The 20,233-nt window shown below is 35.9% G+C and overlaps 1 protein-coding gene across 32 annotated transcripts in view; it reads left to right on the forward strand.

The window, feature by feature from the left end:
- Positions 1 to 20,233, forward strand: part of LOC137049274 (adhesion G protein-coupled receptor L3-like) — a 425,717-nt gene that overhangs the window by 112,877 nt on the left and 292,607 nt on the right. For all 32 annotated transcript variants that reach the window (XM_067427809.1, XM_067428692.1, XM_067428735.1 and 29 more), the window contains one exon: positions 6,504 to 6,681. In XM_067427809.1, the coding sequence (XP_067283910.1) occupies positions 6,576 to 6,681 (106 nt within the window). In that variant the 5' untranslated portion in view covers positions 6,504 to 6,575. The remainder of the gene's footprint in view (positions 1 to 6,503; positions 6,682 to 20,233) is intronic.

The following is a 20,233-nucleotide window of genomic DNA, read 5'->3' on the forward strand; positions in this document are numbered from 1 at the left end:
GTGGTATTTTTAATATGCTTTCTGACAAACCATGTGGAAATTCCTAAGACAACACCATTGCTGAATATTTTCTCTTTAAAACGCCCGTGAACAAAAGACGGTCTCAAAAACAAATAGTTTGAAATTGCTGGTATTTCTGATGTCACAAACTTCCTTGAAACCAATCACGTCAATGTGTGGGCGGGCTTTAGCATATCATTATTACTATATGCTATTTTTCTGTTGATATGGAAAATTGTGTACATTTAGCAGTATAGCGGGAAAAGTATGATGTATTTTATGATGATATGATAAATATGATGGGTGAGTGGAGGCAGGGCTAATTTTCATATTCATTTGTATAATAAATGAAGAAAGGGTGTAGAGGTCCTGACTTTCTGGTCATTAAAAATCCCATGGCACTTCTCGTAAAGAGTAGGGGTTTAACCCCGGTGTCCTGGCCAAATTCCCTTGATTGGCCCTTACCAATCATGGCCTCCTAATAATCCCCATCCACTGAATTGGCTCTATCACCCTCTCTCCTCTCCACCTATCGCTGCTGTGTGGTGAGCGCACTGGCGCCGTTGTCCTGTGGCTGCCATCGCATCATCCAAGTGGATGCTGCACACTGGTGGTGGTTGAGGAGAGACCCCTGACATGAGTGTGAAGCGCTTTGAGTGTACAGTAGTACATATGAAAGCACTATATAAATGCCTCATTCATTCATTCATTAGAGTTACATGCAAGCTGTTTTAGTACGTAACATGAATTTTTATTTATTTTTCACAGGAAAAAACACTTTAAATATGTCATTTTGATGATCAAAGAAGAAATAAACATGAGATTTAAGTTCAAAAGTTACTCTTTAGACAGACAAAAGTATTTCAGTTGGCTTTAATTGGAGTAGATTAGTTACAGTAACTTAACAAGTTGAATGTGATTGGTGTCCTTTTTTCAAGTTAGGCATTTTAGTTTTTTTTAAATTGAATAAGTAGTTCAGTTGTGAGTGTGTGTTTGGCATCTAATGAAGCTGTAGCATGTGCCAACAGGTCGTATTCAGTGCAGTTGATTCTCTCTCCAGAGTTCGTTTGCATCTGTGAGTGTTTGAGCATATGTTAACACTGGCAAGTTTGTGACCTTAAAAGGTTTCCTTTGGTCATTTTAATTTGAAGAATATCCAAAACTAGTTTGAGCTAATGAACATATTTCTGGCCTGATACTCTACCTTCCCCAGTTTTGTGTCGATCCTCAAAGGAAGGAAATTTCATTTGGCTGAACATGGAGATTTTGTTTTGGAGAGAGAGAGGGGGAGGGGGTGGGGATGAAATAGAGAGAGAGTACGTGCAAGTGGGAATGAATTAGTTAGGTAAAATCACATGAGAGGTGTAACGGCACGTGATAATTTCTGAAAAATCTCACCCTCATTTATAGACGTACAGAAACACATTTACCACAAATCCCACAGCCAGAGCTGACTATTTGCTGCCACTTGTTTGCGTGTGCATGCGTGTTTAAAACGTGTCATGTTTTTCACGTACTGTATGCGACTTCACAACCCCCTGTCACATATGCACATGATAATGGTGTGTGTGTCTTTATTCTGACCTGTTTTTCTCTGGAAGTGTATGACAGTTGTGGTTCAGTCGGCGAGCAACAAGCCCAATGCACTCGCTGACGACAGGGAATCATGGTTCAAAAAAGCCCAGCGATTGCGCTGACACTGGGGATTCAGCCCTCGTCTGCTCCTCTGCTTCTCCCAGGATGCCCTTCTCTGCTCTGATTGGCTGATTCCTCTATCACATTCTGCACACATTACTGAGATGCGCACACACAGCGACTTTTTTTACACACACACACATAAAACAGCCCGACAGTGCATTCAGCGTCATGTGTGAAAGTGAAACTACACATTCTGAAGCAACGCTCCCTGCCAAAATAAATAAATGATAAAATAAAATTCATGTTGATCCAAATACACTCAAAATTTGAGTCATGCTAAGGTTTCTCATACAACAAAAGCACGAAGAGACCAAAAACTTTTTTTGAGGGTAAATGATGGGAAAATATTAATTTTTGTGGTAAACTCTTCTTAAAATAGAAGTAGCGGACGACCTTTATTCGCTATTGTGATGTATGTCAGAGTGAAATGGCTTCTGAAACAAGAGCAAATGTAGGGCGGGGCTTGATTTTGTCCATTGGGGATTGATTGGCTGGTTGTGGTTTGCTATTGGTCGATCTGAAATGAGTGACAGGTTGTCCTACCCTCATCAGTGAGTGATTTTGATTAAAGATAACGAGGCACGATGATGTGCACATTTCTAATAAATACTGCAATATTCCATCCATTTTGATTTCATGTAGTATTATGTTATTTTTACTTCAAATTAGATTTTAAGATTTAGTTAAAGCTACACTGTGTGATATTTTCCCCCATCTAGCGGTAAAAAGGTATATGACCATCCAGTGAATAATAGTTTCTGTTCCTCTCAATTCTGATTTCATTTTAACTCCTACGGTGGGCGATTTAGTCCAGGATTAACATGGCAATCCCCTTCTTTACATTCGACACGGTGCCATTGAGTGTTAAAACGCAAAAGGCGAAGCTTGAATTTATGGGTATGTCCCTCTTTGGCTAATGTACTTTCAAGATGGAGGGGCAACATGGCGACCAGCATTCGAACACCTCACCCGTATGTATTTTCAATGGCATATTATAAACTTACGAGAATTCTTTATTACTCAAAAGAAGTAAATATACATTAATGAGCACATATATTTTTGAAAGAACTAAGTGTTTTTAGCTAAGAATAAACTAAAAAAAAGTTACACAGTGTAGCTTTAAGGATTTAGTCATTTTTTTCTTTGAAAAAGTATGAAGTAGCCTGTTAAAATATTATTTAACAAAAAAATCCCTTCATTTATTAATTATTTGAATGAAAAACAATCTGCCTTAATCAAAGTAATGTGGCACAAGAAGTTTTTTGCAGAAAAAAACGATTTGTACACTTACATGTATTTAAAATATATATTACTTACAGCCAATGACATTAAATTTAAACCTTTTGTTGAAAATCATATGAAAGCAATATGAAATGTCCACACAAAAGAAATTTGCATATGTGTTTAATAACTATAACTTTAAGTATTTAACTCTATTGTTAAATCTGTAGCTATTACAGTTGATTGAAATGAAGCTAAAATAAAATATTTATATTAGATATTAAAATTAAATGTGTAATATATAAATAATTTAGAGGCGCACCGATTGATTGGACGATTTTCTGCATGATCAGCCCTGGTGATCAGTCTATGCGGCTGTGTTGACGTCACCTGACGCTGATATACAAGCAAGTCGTTGGCATGGAAGTTTTTTACTGTGAGCAAAGAAGACACTCTAACTATGCCATTTGTGAAACTTGACAAACCTAATTTGACACTTAACTCCATCACCACGATGTTCCATGTCCCAGTTTGAAGAAGGTAGTACAGGTAGAGCTCAGAGCCAGCAACAGGTCAGCAGCCTCTCCTATCTTTCCTTTGTATAAGCAGCGAAAAGACCAAAGCATTTACAAAAAAAATTATGGAATTCATGGCGCTGGATGACCAGCCGAACAAATTAACCACCACTTAATGAAAATTTGCCGTTTCGTTTAAGAAAACTCATATCATGAACACAGACACTCCAAGGTCTTCACGGCAACCCGTCAAAATAAAAGTTTGCTTTAATACACTAGGATAGATTAACGTTACCTCTCTGTAATAATAATATGTCACTAGCCTACTAATATGAATAATTATGCCTAGATGGTTGATTATTTTTCTTTTTTTTATAAACAATGTTTATTTTTAAACAGCATACAGCCTATAAATGTGTATGTATTATTTACTTATAATGATTATCATCATAAATAATAAACATATTTTTAAATGGTTATTTATATATATATATATATATATATATATATATATATATATATATATATATATATATATATATATATATATATATATATATATATATTATATAGGTCAATTTATAATGTTATAAAGCAACTTATTTTCAATATTTTTTTCCTGGCACAGAACACTTATTTTTTTGAGAGTTGTTTAAGTGAGAGAAGATCCTATTGTAGATTTTTCTAATTTATTTTATAATAAAAATAAAATTTAGCTTTAAAGAAAAAGTAGATTTTTGTTAGTATATGCTGTCTATTATAGTTAGAGAATGAAAATCGGAATCTGCGCAAAAATCAGTATCGTCCGATCTCACTAACAAAAAATCGGAATCGACCAGGAAAGTTCCAATCGGTGCATCCCTAGTATATTTATATTGGCTAGTAAGCTGAACAGTCTTTCTGTCATGGTAGTGTGTTGTCCAGTAGAAACTCAGTGCTCCAGTATTTGGTTTGGCCCAGTCTGAAGTGCTTTGGAGATTTCAGGCCTGAAGAATCTGTAAACATCAGCACCTATTCATATCCAGTGCAGCGAGCCGAGCGCTCTGGCATTCCATGGGATCCTTTATCTGCCAGATCCCAAGAGCCATGGAAACAACGGGATTCCACAGGAAGGAAAGGGGCAAGTCAGACGCTGAGAGTGAGGTGTTGAAAAGCTTGTTTGTAACCAGGGTTTATCTTCCGTTGTGTGGCTCCCAAATACACCTCCTCACGGCTTTCAATCTGTAAAAGGGTTTTTGTTTTGTGTTGCATCTGCTAGATACAGGCTTTATATGGGTTATGCTTGTTATGATCATAATTTGGTGTTATTTTCCTAATTAACACTAAAGCAGTTGTGCAAAGCATCATGGGACTCCATATCTCAGTTCCCACGCAGACATGTTTTATTTATTCTTTTACTACCTTCAGGAGAATTTTGACCCGATAAACACTTTTCTTTTTTCTTTTGATGAGTGAAAATTTCCTTGTCAGGTGACCTCTGACCCTGGGCATTCCATCACTGTCATCAGCCATCCGGAGCAATCGCTCACTCTTCTTCAGGGAAACAATGTCAAACATTGTGTTGTCACAGATCACACTGACACATTAGCATACTGCGCGTTGCTATCAATAATACTGTGGTAATTATTGCCATATTCTTTATGGCACTTTACTGCTTTAATTTTTAAAATCATATTAATGTTTGTCCCCCCCAAAAAAACAATGGTTGTACCATGATATTTCATAGTATGTTTTACTGAGCAGCTTCTTGATGTGGTTTCATTGGAGATGTTTAAGACTTGATGTGTCCATACAATATAGCATACATACATACATACACACACACACACTTACACACACACTATATCGCCAAAACGTTTTTGGATGCCTGCCTTTACATGCTCATGAACTTTAATGACATCCCATTCTTTATCATTAGGGTTAAATATGAGGAGCTCTTTTCCAAAATGCTATAAATCCAGTTTAATAGTTTTCATGAAAATGTTTTTTTTTTTTTTTACCTACACCCATACATTTAGTTAATATTCGATTTATCCTGTGAAAATGGTCTATTGGTTCAGTCTGAACATGTTAAATAATGATTGTTAAATGAAGCAACAATATTGTTGATTATAAATTAAATTTAGGCTGAAAACAGCTTGGCGCTTATAGCGGTTTGGAAAGAAACTGCCTATTCCAGTACATTTAAAGGAAATATAGCGATTTGGAACCAAAAATTGATGGAGCAGAGAATAGGTGCAGTACACAGCAAAATGGCATGACAAACTCATTTTATTTAAATTTGGCATTTATTGCATTTTGGAAGAGAGCTCTTCATATGGAGTTGGCCCACCTATAATAGCTTCAACTCTTCTGGGAAGGCTTTTTTTTTTAGGAGTGTGTTCATGGGAATTCCTGACCATTCTTCTATAAGCGCATTTGTGGATGAGACGAGAAGTCCTGGCTCACAGTCATCGCTCTAATTCATCCCAAAAGTGTTATATCGTGTTGAGGTCAGGACTCTGTGCAGGCCAGTCAAGTTCCTCCACAGGAAATTCACTCATCCATGTCTTTTTGGGCCGACGCTTTGTGCACTGCTGCAAAGGCATGTTGGAACAGGAAAGAGCCATCCCCAAATTGTTCCCACAAATTTGTGAGCATAAAATTGTCCAAAATGTCTTGGTTGGCTAAAGTGTTAAGAGTTCATTTCACTGGCCTTTACTTGGCTCAATGCAGTCAGGCAAGTACCGTTCTCCTGGCAACTGCCAAACCCAGACTCGTCCATCAGATTTCCAGGCCGATAATCGTGATTGGTCACTTTAGAGAACGTCTCCACTATTCTAGAGTTCAGTGAAGACGAGCTTTACACCATTGCATCCAACGCTTTACATTGCACTTGGTGATGTTAGGCTTGGATGCAGTTGATCGGCCATGGAAACCCATTCCATGAAGCTTTCTATGCTCTAGAATCTTTTATTTTTATTTTTATTTTTTTATACATTTTCATAAACAAACTGTTCTGTGTATCTGTAACATTGAAAAATATTCTGGTAGACCACTAAAAAAAGTGCTGTCTTTTTGTGTTCATAGGTGGTTTTAAAGTTGTCGGACAAAAAGAATCACTCTGAATCTCACTACATACTCACCTAACCAATCTGCTGGATGAGGAGGAGCCACACACAAATCAGCCAATCCAGAATGAGGGGTGGGGCCATGGGGGTTTTACAAGTGCTTTTACTGGCCAGTCTGCTGGAGCCTGCAACTCTAGGTGAGTCTTATACTTCTAATTAAATATTAAAAACTGATTATGTTGTTGTCAATGGATGCTTTTTCCAGTATTTTTTTCTATGAATTTTTAAAAATTTTTACTTCCCTCATATTTAAAAATAATAATAATAATAATAGTTTCATATATTGTTGTTTAATCGAACTTGTAGGCCTCTGGATATCACATGGCCGTTACTTTTATGTGTGTGTGTATATATATATATATATATATATATATATATATATATACCTTGGAATGTGGCCTACATAGGGAGTTCACTAGGTTTTTGGAATGAAGAAAAATTAGATTCAGCCAAACCAGTATACCTCTTCCTTGAACTGAAAATGACTGTAATGGGCGATTAGGTGCTGCCATCCTTTTAAAGGATATTTGGCCATGGATATTGTACAGAGAATAACGGGAAAATAAAGGAGAACAGTTGAGGTATGAATCAGGCAGTGGGATTTAGAGAGAAAATTAGACATAAAGATGCCTAATAGCATAAGCTCAGTAATTATTTATTTACCATTTGTTTGTAGGTATCCGTGTATTCCTGCTCATCTAATTAGAAAAGCTAATGTTCTGCATGGCTCTGTTTTCCACTTAATAAGTGCAGTCTAAGTGCACACGAAACAGAAAAGTGCACAAATTCCCCAATATGCTTTGACAAATAGACTTGCACAGGCCTAAATCCTCTGAGATTTTAAAAGCACACACATTTACACTGAAAAAAGGAAACCACACTCATTTTTTTAAAGGCTGCCATTCTTCGGAAGATACTGCATCTTTCTGCTGGAATTAAATTACCTGAAGGACTGTTTTTGTATTTCATAGAGGAAAGAATAATTCACAACACAATATTTTATTGACTTACTGCACTGCATTGATTATAATGTACATTTTCATGTGGAATTTGAACATAAATAGTTGCATTGAAATGAAAGCAAGACATCCAATGCAGCAACAATATACACAAGAGTTTATGGACAGTTCATGCAGAGCAATGTTCATATTATGAGACATACAATGCCATATGTTCTAAAGTTTTCTTCCTCAGAATTAAGTGAATTTTTGCTTTAAACACGTCTGTATAAGCTAGGCTACTTTATGTCCGATCTATAAATAACCAAAGTGAAGAACAGCAAAGAAACTTCACAAAGAATTCTTCTCAAAATGCTAAAACATATTTTCCCACACTTTTTTTTTTAATGTTGTATATTTAGACTATTTGTCACCACACATTTAGTTTTTTTTTTTTTTTTTTTTCATTTATAATTATTGATATTTTAGTAAACTGCTGGTCAGAAATTTGGAATAATACATTTATTTATTTTATATTTTTGAAAGAAGTCTCATGCTCCAAATCATCCTATTAGAATAATATCTGAAGGATCATGTGACACAGAGGACTGGAGTAATGATGCAGAAATTCATTTTAAAATATATTAATTATTTTAAATTACAATGATATTTTACAATATTACTGTCTAACACTTTCTGCTGTATTTTTATCAAATAAATGCAACCTTGGTGAGCATCTTTTAAAAATCCTTTTAAATAAGTTTAATGTTTTGATAGAGTGTGACAAGTTTTGGTAATAATATAACTTTTATTTTATTTTATCAGTACTTTTTACTTTTAAACAGAAAGTATGTTTGTGCCTCTACTCAAGTAAAATTGAAAATAGAAAATAGAAAATTGAATCACTGGGCCAGACACACACTTAGAGTTTATTACATCCGGATGGAAGATGTAATATGGAGTTTTTCCCAAACATTTCCCAAAATCTAAATCAAGAGACCAAATGGTACTTTTTTTAGTGTTGTGTTTATGACATTTTCACAGTAGATCAGTGTCAGCACTAAACACGCAAACTTTCACTGCAACAGCAGCATTCAACCTTTTTAAAGTGGTGCGAACACAGGACAGGATGACTTGTTTAACAGGCAAAAACATCCATCTGACGCAGACCGATAATTAAACAGTATAGGGCTTTACTGTCAAGGACTCAAGCAGGCAAAAGGATCAAAATGCCCTTCCTTATTATGTCTGTATGTATCTGTATGTCTGACATACCTACACTCCCTCTCACACGCACATTGAATAAATAACCTGAGCTTCTTCATCTACGCCATGATGCAACCCTTAGGAAACTGCGCCGTCTGAAGCAGTGTGTGTTTGTGTGTCTACGGTTTCTGCGTCTTCGCTCCAGTTGCATTCTGATGTTCCTCCATAGCAGAAAAACCTCCACTGCTGCGACTTTATAATAGTTTTATTTTACCATATTTTATTTTATTGCACAATTCTCATGAATACTTGACTGATTTTTCAGTAGGCCTAAGCGCGTTAATGTACAATCAACAAAATAATCCTTTCCTTATTGCATTATGTCGTGTCTCAAAGAATGTTATGCGCTACGGTTCATAAGATCGGGGGCATGTATTAAATTGATCTAAAGATTAAAAGATAAAAACAAGATATAGTTTTTTTTGCAGTTCTTTTAAACTTTTTGTTCTTCAAACAATCCTGAACAATCAAGGTTTCCACAAAAAGGGAAGCAGTAACTGTTTTAAACATTGATAATAAGAAATGTCTTTTGAGCAACTTATTAAAATGATTTCTGAAGATCTATGAGGCAGGTGAAGTTATGAGGTTTTTGAAGATCCAATGGAATTATGAAGTTTAGTTATTCATGTCACAATTAGTATATATGATGATGATCAATTGCCATATATATAATTGCGGATTAAAGATTACATTTTAGTTTTTTTGATGTCGTTTAGAGTGTAAGCCTATTTTGTTTAACTTGAAATCGTATACAATATAATAACAAATAAATAATAAAATAGGCCCATATAATGAACTTTATGCTGTGAATATAATATAATATAATCTGATTAAATTTACAAACCTTCCATTGTGTATCAATATTATTCACCATATATCCCGATGTGATGCGTTTTAAGTTTTCCAGTGAATTATGTCCTCTGCGCTGTTGTGGATAATGTTGCTGATAAAAGCGTATTATTAATGATGATTATGCTATGATTGGTTATTAGTCTTTTAATGGTTGACAATTATAACAATGACAAAATGGATAAGTGACAATACAATGACATCATAACAATATTTATAATATAATATAATATAATATAATATATAATATAATATAATATAATATAATAATATATAATATAATATAATATAATATAATATAATATAATATAATATAATATAATATAATATAATATAATATAATATAATATAATCAGAATAAATCCACAAACCTTTATTTGAAAAAGACCCTTGACTATCTTTGTGTACTTTACTGTTTTATATATTTTTTATCCTTTATTCCCTGCCAGGTTGTGACTTCCCTGCTTCTACCAGAAAAGAATACCACATATTGTGCATTTGATGGCATTTCTTAAGCACTTAAGTTTTGGATGGCAAAATGTGATTGAAATTCAAACCGCACAGTTATTGCGGTTATCTCAAATAAATGCTATTAGGTTGAATAACCACGATCAGACGATTAATCAATAGTCACGACAAGACAAAATATATGCTCTGTCTGGCTCCTTGAAAGCCTCTTATGATGCTCGCTAGGAAACCTTTATTCCAATTACACGGCTGGGTCAAATCTAAACACCAGCGATCAAAGCAAACAAACTGATCAAAAGCAAGAAGTTTCCTGAGGCTTTTCTAAGGCCGAAACTGCTGCTCGTGCAGATTACAAGAAAATGTGTCTAAATAAGCTCTCGACATCCTCGATATTCCCCACATGTGTATGCAAGCTGGCGAGTGCGTCTCCAGGTTACACACCGAACGAGTCTCCTGCGAGCTATAGATGGACAGAATGTTCTCGGTTTAAGTACCCAGCCAGTTAGACTCTGTTTTTTAACAGTTAATCTTGTTAAGAGAATGCTATTATAGCCACAAATCCCAGCAGTCAAAATAACTTTAAAATGCACTAATTAACAGAAGATGTGGGAGAAAGCTTCAGTGAAATTAATTAGACACTTTTAGCGAGCTCATGCCCGAACGCTATTAGCAACTGTCCCCGAACAAAGAAATTAAGAATGTCAAAAATATCCTGACTGACACAATACTATTCTTGATCATTTCTCTTGGTATATTCGTGCGAGATGGATCTTTAGTCAGGAGACCGCCGCTAATGTGCATGCAGTAAACCATTGCGCTACATATGAGGGTGAATGTTTTCATATAATAAAAGTTAATGGGGTCCAAAACCTTTTACACTCTTAGTTTCAAAGTGGATTCTATATAGGACTGTAGGGTTCCTGATTCAAATTTAAAGAACCCTTTATGCCAAATAAATATATAAGGACTTTCTTAAAATATATAGGCATTTCTTAAATGATTGCATAATACTTTTATGTTTAACACATTTCATTTTTTTCGGATAAATTATGTTTGTTTAATTCATAAAATGCTATTAAAAAAACAACAGAATTATTTTAAGCTGTGTGTGTTTTGTATATATATATATATATATATATATATATATATATATATATATATATATATATATATATATATATATATATATATATATATATATATATAACACACACACACAGAGGGAGATTATTAAATTATTATTAATACATACATACATACATACATACATACACACATTCATACACACATACATACAGTTGTGATCAAAATTGTTGGTACCCCTGGTAAATATGACCAAATATGGCTCCAAAAAAAATTATCTGCGTTGTTTATCTTTTTGATCTGAAAAAAAAAACATCACCAAAATCCTACCTTTTATTTAAGTAAAATAATTAAAAATGGGAGGTAAATCACATTATGAAATAAATGCTCCAAAATATGTTGGCCACAATTGTTGGTAGCCCTAGAATTTTTATGAGTAAAATATATCTGAAGTATATTAACAATAATATTTACATTTTTTAGCACAACAGGGTGACAAGGAACATGAAATTGTCCAGCTATGATGTCTTGTTTCACAGCAGTATAAATATGAGGAAACACAAAGGCCAAATTCCCTTCATCATTCATCACAATGAGTAAAACAACAGAATATAGATCAAATGTGCAGCAAAAAGATTGTTGAGCTTCACAAAATAGAAAGTGGCTGTAGGAAAAATCCCCATTTCCACCATCAGGGCAATAATTAAGAAGCTCCAATCAACTAAAGATGTAACAAATCTGCCTGGAAGAGGACGTGTGTATATTGACCTAATGCACGGCGAGGAGGAACGTTTGAGTGCACAAAGACTCTCCAAGGATCACAGATGGAGAATCGCAGAGATAAGTTAAGTCTTGGGGTTAGAAAGCCTATAAAAAAATATCAAATCACCCCTACATCACCACATGTTGTTTGGGAGGGATTCAAGAAAAATCCCCCTCGCCCATCTAGAAACAAACTCCAGCATATTCAGTTGTCAGACACAACTGGACATTCAAAAGTGTTCTGTGGTCAGATGAAACTATAAAATGAGTTTTTTGGCAGCAAATCTACCAGATAGATTTGATGAAAACAGAGATAAAAAGTACCCCATGCCCACTGGATGCCCTCAAAATACAACTGGATCTTTAATGTTGTGGGCCTATTTTTTTGTTGGAGGTCCTGGACAACTTGTTCAGGTACATGGTATCATGGATTCTAGCAAATACCAAAAGATACAAATTCAAAACCTGATGGATTGTTCTAGAAATCTTATAATGGGCTATGGTTGGCTCTTCCATCACAACAATCCAAAACAAACATCAAAATCAACACACACATGTGTCACTGAACACAAAATGAAGCTTCTGCCATGACCATCCCAGTTCCCTGACATGAACCCTATAGAGAAACAGTGGTGTGAACTGGAGAGAAGAAGCACCAACATGGATCTGGGAATCTGAAGGATCTGGAGAGATTCTGTATGGAGGAATGGTCTCTCTATTCAGGTGTTCTCCAAACTCTTCAGGCATTATAGAAGAAGAATCAGATCTGTTATCTTGGGAAAAGGAAGTTGCAAAAAGTATTTAATAAAGGGGTGCCAACAATTATGGCCAACGTGTTTTGGAGAAAAGCATTTATTTCATAATGTGATTTACCCCCCATTTCAATTATTTTACTTTAATGAAAGGTTATATTTTTGTGAATTTTGTAATAAAAGATCAAAAGGATAAACAATGCAGATTAATTGTTTTACAGCCATATTTGATCATATTTACCAGGGGTACCAACAATTTTGACCACGACTGTACATACAAACATACATACATACATAGATACATACATACATACACTGAACAGGCATAACATTTGCTGCCCTAAGCTGTTGAGGCTTGGACTCCACTAGACCCCTGAAGGTGTGCTGTGGTATCTGGCACCAAGATGTTTGCAGCAGATCCTTGTTAGACTGGACTTGTTTGTTCAGCACAGATACTCGATTGGATTGAGATCTGGGGGATTTGAAGGCCAGGAGAACACCTAAAACTTGTTGTTGTGCTCCTCAAACATTCCTGAAGCATTTTTGCTTTGTGGCAGGGCGCATTTTCCTGCTGAAAGAGGCCACAGACACTAGGGAATACCGTTTGCAGGAAAGGGTGTACATGGTCTGCAAAAATACTTAGGTATGTGGTACGTGTCAAAGTAACATCCACATGGATGGCATTGCCCAAAGCACTACCTCCTCCCCATAGTTCATCCTGGTGCCAGATGTTCTCCAGGTAAGCAATCCACGTGTAGAAATGTGATTCATCAGACCAGGCCACCTTCTTCCATTGCTCCGTGGTCCAGTTCTCATGTGCATGTGCCCACTGTTGGCGCTGTCACCAGTGGACAGGGGTCCGCATGGGCACTCGGACTGGTCTGCGGCTATGCAGCCCCATATGCAACAAACTGTGTATTCTTACACCTTTCTATCAGAACCAGCATCATTTCCTGAGCAATCTGATACAGTATTCAAATTAGTATATAAATCAAAGAATAGGGATACTGAAGAACGTTTTCAGTCTTTCTTCTTCAAAGTTGTAAATTTAATTCATTGTGTTGCTTGTGAAAATTGTTTCTAAAGTAGATTTTGTTTTGCTTGTGCACATGTGAACAATATGTGCTGAAATGGATCTTTTTCCTGGGTTGAGGAAGCTTGTCATTTAAAGTTGTTAAAATGCAATCAAGCTACCCATTTAAAAGAGCTACCACTATACGTTTTTTAGAGTTAGTACAAAGAAGGAAACTAGCTCATGTTAGTTGTCTGCTCGTGTAACATATTTTCATGCATTTGAATGTGAGTGTTTTGTTTGTTTTGTGCATCCTACTCTGCAACTACTTGGATCTTTGAATTTTAAGTAACTCTAGTTACAATGCACCTGAACAAACTGTGAAAGCAGGACGTTTCTTCAGCTTCCTGCGTGAATATGCGAACAGACGCGTTTTGTGTAGAGAAGTGTGTGCGATTAAATTACACTTGTACCTTTATTTGCATTTCAAAACTTTTTTTTAGCACTTTAAATCTACTTCGGAAGTGGGAAATAGCAGCTTGTTTTTGTGACATCTCTACCACATCTCTCTTGTGGACACACACACTTAGGGTTGTCAAGTGATTGCAGGAACATTTTTTCTTTATGCAAAGAAAAACGACAGCTGTCACACATTCACACACACAATTTCCTTGTTTTTCCGTGTACTTCTGCCTATCTGTCTTTCATTTACTGGCACGCATCTGGGTGTCGTTTTCCCTGGAAATCTCTTTCAGTTGCAGTGGCTAAATGAAGCTGTGATTGTGTTAGCAGGCCAACGGCTGCTTGTGTTTTAGACAACTTTATTAGTCTCGGAGATGCTGGATGGGTTACAAACTTGCTGTCATGTTTGATTATATCATTGAGCTAATCAATATTCACCATATATCCGGATGTCAGTGTCTCTGGAGGGATGCGTTTTGAGTTTTCCAGTGAATTATGTCCACTGTGCATTGTGCTTTTTTTTTTACATTGAAGTGTTCAGAATAGAAACAGCCATTTGAGTGTAATAGATCAAAATGTGCCATGAGAAAAAGTGGATGATTTTTCTGTTAAAAGCTAAAAGTAGTATTGATTGTATTGCGATTAGTTGAATAATAGTTTTTTTTAACAGTCTACGCTTCTACCAATGACTAAATAGTTAAGTGATTTTTGAAGGATCATGTGAAGTAATTATTCTGAAAAATTCAGCTTTCCATCACAGAAATAAATTATATTTGAAAGTATATTAAAATAGAAAACAACAGTTGTAAAGAGTTTGTGCATGACCAATGCATTCTGATTCTGACATTCGTGATTTGAATATTTTTAATAATTTTCTATTCTTGACTGGTCTTTCTTTTCATAATTTTGGCAATAAATTATATTAAATGAATGATCTTGAGACGAGACCCTGTGGTCATCCAATTTGAACTTGACAGGTGATTTTAATAAAATCTAGTTTGATCACTATCTTCTCTCTGTTTAAACATTAAGGCTTAACTATTGAAGTTTGATAAAATGTATAATTTTCCAATAAAAGTTTTGTACATGATTTACTTTTAATTTCCCTTTATCAGATTTTAACTCATATATGCAAGAAAAGCTAATATGGTTTATAATTAAATCTATATTTTTTCCTCTGAAAAACACAAAAATATGTGAAACAGACATAGTGTGTACAGTCTTGGGTGTGCATGTATGTACATGTACCTGTACAGAATAGATAATATTTGTTTGCATGTGTGTGTTGTGTTTTAATGCGTCTAATTGTTTGCATAGAAGTTTTCCAATGTGTATCTATATATTATTTTTTCTTTATCATCCAGTCTCAGTAAATATGTGCACTTGCGGTTTTTTGTTGGTTTTATGTGGGTAATACGTGTATGTGCATATAATATATATTTCCTCAGAGTCTTCTTCAGTAATGCCTCAGGCGCTTGAACACAACTGTCGGTTTAACCCTGTCACACACACTGAGTTTGTCCTGCTCTTTTATCTTCATGTGCTCAAACACACACGCACACGTCTCTGTATTTAATCAAAAGGGCTGTGCTTTTACTTATGCATATCTCTTGCATGCATTATTAAACCATGAGAAACACTAAGCCCATGTCTTATTTTGTGATTAAAGCTTCTGTGAGTCAAAACCAATATTAACAAATGACACTAAAAGCTAAATAGACATATTACTGCCTGTTTCACAGACAAGGCTTAAAGGTGCACTATGTAGTATTTTTCCAGTAAGATATCCAAAAACCACTAGGGCAGTGTTATATATTTTGTTCAGGTGAGTACTTACAATATCCCAAATGTTTCCAACTATTTGTAAATTGTGAGAAAATTGCTATTTTAACCAAGGACCCGGGACGTCTCAGCATAGCGTTTGAGGGAGTCGCCTGTCAATCGCGTATCATATCTGCGTTACCCTCAGTTTTATTCTACAGAAGCGCTTTTCTCTTAGCAGTGTAAGCATGTCACAGCAGCGCCGAGCGAACGCACAGAGTAACTTCATAACATCATTTTAAACACACTTAAATGTATCTAATATGATGAACAGAGCTGCTTTACTTTATAATCATGACTGGAAAAGGCGTGCGCGTGCCCGGCGACTGTGTCCCGTCCCGTCATAATAAAAGTCCCGGTACTCGCAACCCGTGTGTTTGTGTAACAATCGCTCCAGCGGCCGTGCTCAGCTCCACAACACTCGGTCCTGCTCTGCTTCACTCTACTACAGTAAAGTTAATAACCGCATCCATGAACATGATTTCTGCACGAGTCCTATTTTCCACCGGCTGTGAGGTGAAGACCACATGTCCCTAGATACTGCTCTCACACTTGGTGTCATCAAACTACGCCTTTGTTTAGAATAGGCGTCATCCAGTGGATGGAAAGTTGCATAGTGCACCTTTAAGCTAGTCCCAGCTGATATAACTGAAAGCAACTTGCAGTGATGTATCTTAAAATATGTCAGTGGCTTTGAGTTTTCTCAAGATGCACACCAGTAATGTTTTGTCACATTTATAAATTTACTTTAATATCCAAATTGAACTAAGGCCAAATACTAGCTTAATCAAAGCCCTGTCTTTATTAAATCTGTGATGAGGACTTTCACAGTTGATACAGATGTCAGGTTTTATCAGGAGTTCTCAGTTCAAAGCATCCCTAGTTAGATTTAAACATGTACTGTAAACACCTTTTCAAAGAGTGAAATGTAGTTAATTCCCTCATAAAAAAGACATAAAAAGTAATTTTGTATAATTTTCAAATACTTTTTTTTGTATCATGTAAAATTTAGAGTGTTTTTTTTTAAGCCACTTCACTCTTTCCCTGCCATTGACGGACATTTCTGGCTTTCTGAGCTTTCACTGTTTTATGGTTGGGGGCGCTGTGATACATCTTCTGAAAGAGTACTGATTCCCCTGATAAAAAAAAAACTGGGGAAAAAGAAGCAGAAACAAGCAATAACTTATGTAAGCAGGTGCAAATGTAAAATAATGCGATCATCAACATCAAATACCATATAAAACAAAACTGCAGAATGTTACTGAATTGGCCCATGATGAGATGTAAAGGACTGTGCAATCTTAGGGTTTGTTTATGATCTCGATCTACTCCCTCTGTTTTAATCATCATTCTGATTCTGATTTGGATTTAGTCTTTGACAAAAACAGGATTTCTTAGATTTTTGTTCAAAATGTAGCTTTTTTATATTTTTTTTATATATATATATATATATATATATATATATATATATATATATATATATATATATATATATATATATATATAAACAAACCTGATTGGTGCTTGCAACGCGGAGTTATTACAGTTAATGCCCAGAGCCCCCCCCTCAGCTAAAACGGCAGCTTTGGGGGCATAAACGTAAAGGGTGTCTTTGTGCCTCTTAACAGACACAAAATGCAATTAAAATGTCTGTCCAACATGAACAGGGCCCCTCCATGACAATGAGATGCGTTTAGCCACTTAGCCATTGTTTAAATTCACCTGTTTTAGCCGGCTAGCTGTGTCTCACGCTGAAGTCCCTTGGAAACTCTGTTGTAGTTGGAAAAATAGTCCAGTGGAGAAGAGTGTTGTGTGTATGAAGAGGCTCTGCTCATTGGCTCGACGGTTCTCAGAGAAACGGTTTTTGATTCTGTCCTGCTGAGCCGAGGACCGCTGCACGTTCAGTTACAGGCGCACGCTCAGTATCAGCTTCTTGTGAGTTCATCAGTTTCCTCATCAAAAACATGATTTCTATTTGGAGGGACTGTCACTCATGTCAGAAAGTGAGTAACTAAAGTAATTGCATGATTAGCGCTGATTTGAGACCCGAACCGTTTAGAACGATTCAGTCCGATTTGGTGAACTAGTTCGCCCGGGTCACTAAAAAGAACCGGTTAAAAAGAACGATTCGTTCGTGAACCAGACATCACCAGAGTGATGATCCGATCGGACTCACAAGTGAAGAAGAAATGGTTTGCATTTATGCCTTTCCGAATTGTGAAATTTGCAGCGAACACTTGACTAACTTACACAGACACAACACAGCCAGGCCGGTCGAAGAAAAATGCCATTCTGTGGTCGAAGACGGGTAAACCACTGTGGAGGTAATGTAAAATTTATTTATCCTTCCATTTGGGCACACACTGCTTGAGGAAAGATGTGCATGAGCCTAATAAAATAATTGTGCTTTACACACACAACGTTCTTCCCCACTGGACTGCCTTTTTTCTGGCTACCGCTGAGTTCCCACGGGACCTCAGCGCGAAATACAAGCTGGCTGTCTAACACACTGTTTAGATTAATTTAAACAATGGCTAAGTGGCTAAATGCATCTCGTTGTCATGTAAGGCCCTGCTCATGTTGGACAGACATTTTAATTGCATTTTGTGTCTGTTAAGAGGCACAAAGACACTCTTTACGTTTATGCCCCCATAGCTGCCGTTTTAGCTGAGGGGGGGCTCTGGTTATTAACTGTAATAACTCTGTGTTGCAAGCACCAATCCGGTTCGTTTTTTTTCTATAGACTGTACTCACAAAGATGGACTTTTATTTTATATATTATCTGTAAGTACAGTTCCTACAAAGTGCACAATCACTATAATAAAGCATACTTCTTCTTTTCACAAGGGAACACTGGACTGAAAACTGCACTCAAGCAATTTCATGAGGTCACACAATTAAACAGACATCTGTCGAACTAGAGGATTTGTGGTGAAATGATGCTTATAGGTGAGACATATGATGTTATAATGATGCTATAATATTTACAGCCGTCCATGAACTCAATATTTTAATATTCTGCCATGCCTAATACATACTATCATGACAATAAAGACAGCGGCTCAATATCTAATCACAGTTTTGCTGATGCCCTGCAGAAAAAGCCTGTGAAAACCAAAATCTATTTTGGAGATTTAAGTCCAGCAAGAACTATAGCTTGAACAGCAAATTGGTGGTCTACTTACCTTAGATGTAGTTTTCAGCACAGAAGATAGATTAAAAAAATAAAATAAAAAAAAGATGGAAAGTTTAGTAATGAAAGATGATAAAATCTTTATTGTGTACATATGGAAATTCTGGTAGACAACTGCAGGTTTTGTGTTTAAGAGTCTGACCCAATTCAACCGCTTATCGGATGACACGCACTCGTTAAATTCCGCAACACAGACATGTGCATATAAACACATGTGACAGGATGTGCAGCCATGTAAAGCTCTTGTCATATACATTCATGGATCCAGTGCAATAGATGCTAAGCTGTTTGCTTGTGGCACTCTCATTGTCTTAAGGCCATTCTTCTGGAGCATATAAAAGCATCGTAATTGAATGGGGCTGTGGTCTACACTACACACAAATACACACTGCAACCATAAGCTTTTCATAATCATAAGGATTACTTCCATTTCTGCACGCCTGCTCTTTTCATGCTAATAGGACACAACCTGTGATATTTACATAGAATACAAATCATCCCCAGCTGCCACATTCAACACATACTCATATCCAGGTAGACCCACCTGGTTTTGTTTTGTTTGCTTTGGTGTGTGTGTACAACTCACACTCTGAGGACCAGCAGACCAGCGTTCTGTCATTTGCGTTTAGCAAGCTCTGCCTGACAGATTGGCACTTTTTCCAGTTCAGTCTGAAAGCAGTGGAGCAGAACGGCTTAAGAGACTCCCCTGCTAAAGAAGAAGAGCTTAAACTAGCCTATGGTGGTTTGCTGGTCTTGACTTGCCACTAAGTTGGTCTGTTTTGATGAAAAAGAAGTGCACTTAATTGTACTGAATGTACACTGTATAGTGCACATCAGATATTTAAAAGTATATATATATATATATATATATATATATATATATATATATATATATATATATATATATATATATATATATATATATATATATAATTACATAAAAGGCCACTTAAGTGCACTTAAAGAAAGTACACTTTCATGACTGTTCTTAACACACTATTTGCTAACTGCATTTGTAAAAATTGTTGAAATAAAAGTTTAGAGTATACATTTTACATAATTAAGTACATTTTTGAACAAGCT

This window comes from Pseudorasbora parva, chromosome 1, assembly GCF_024679245.1.
Source record: "Pseudorasbora parva isolate DD20220531a chromosome 1, ASM2467924v1, whole genome shotgun sequence".
NCBI lineage: Eukaryota > Metazoa > Chordata > Actinopteri > Cypriniformes > Gobionidae > Pseudorasbora > Pseudorasbora parva.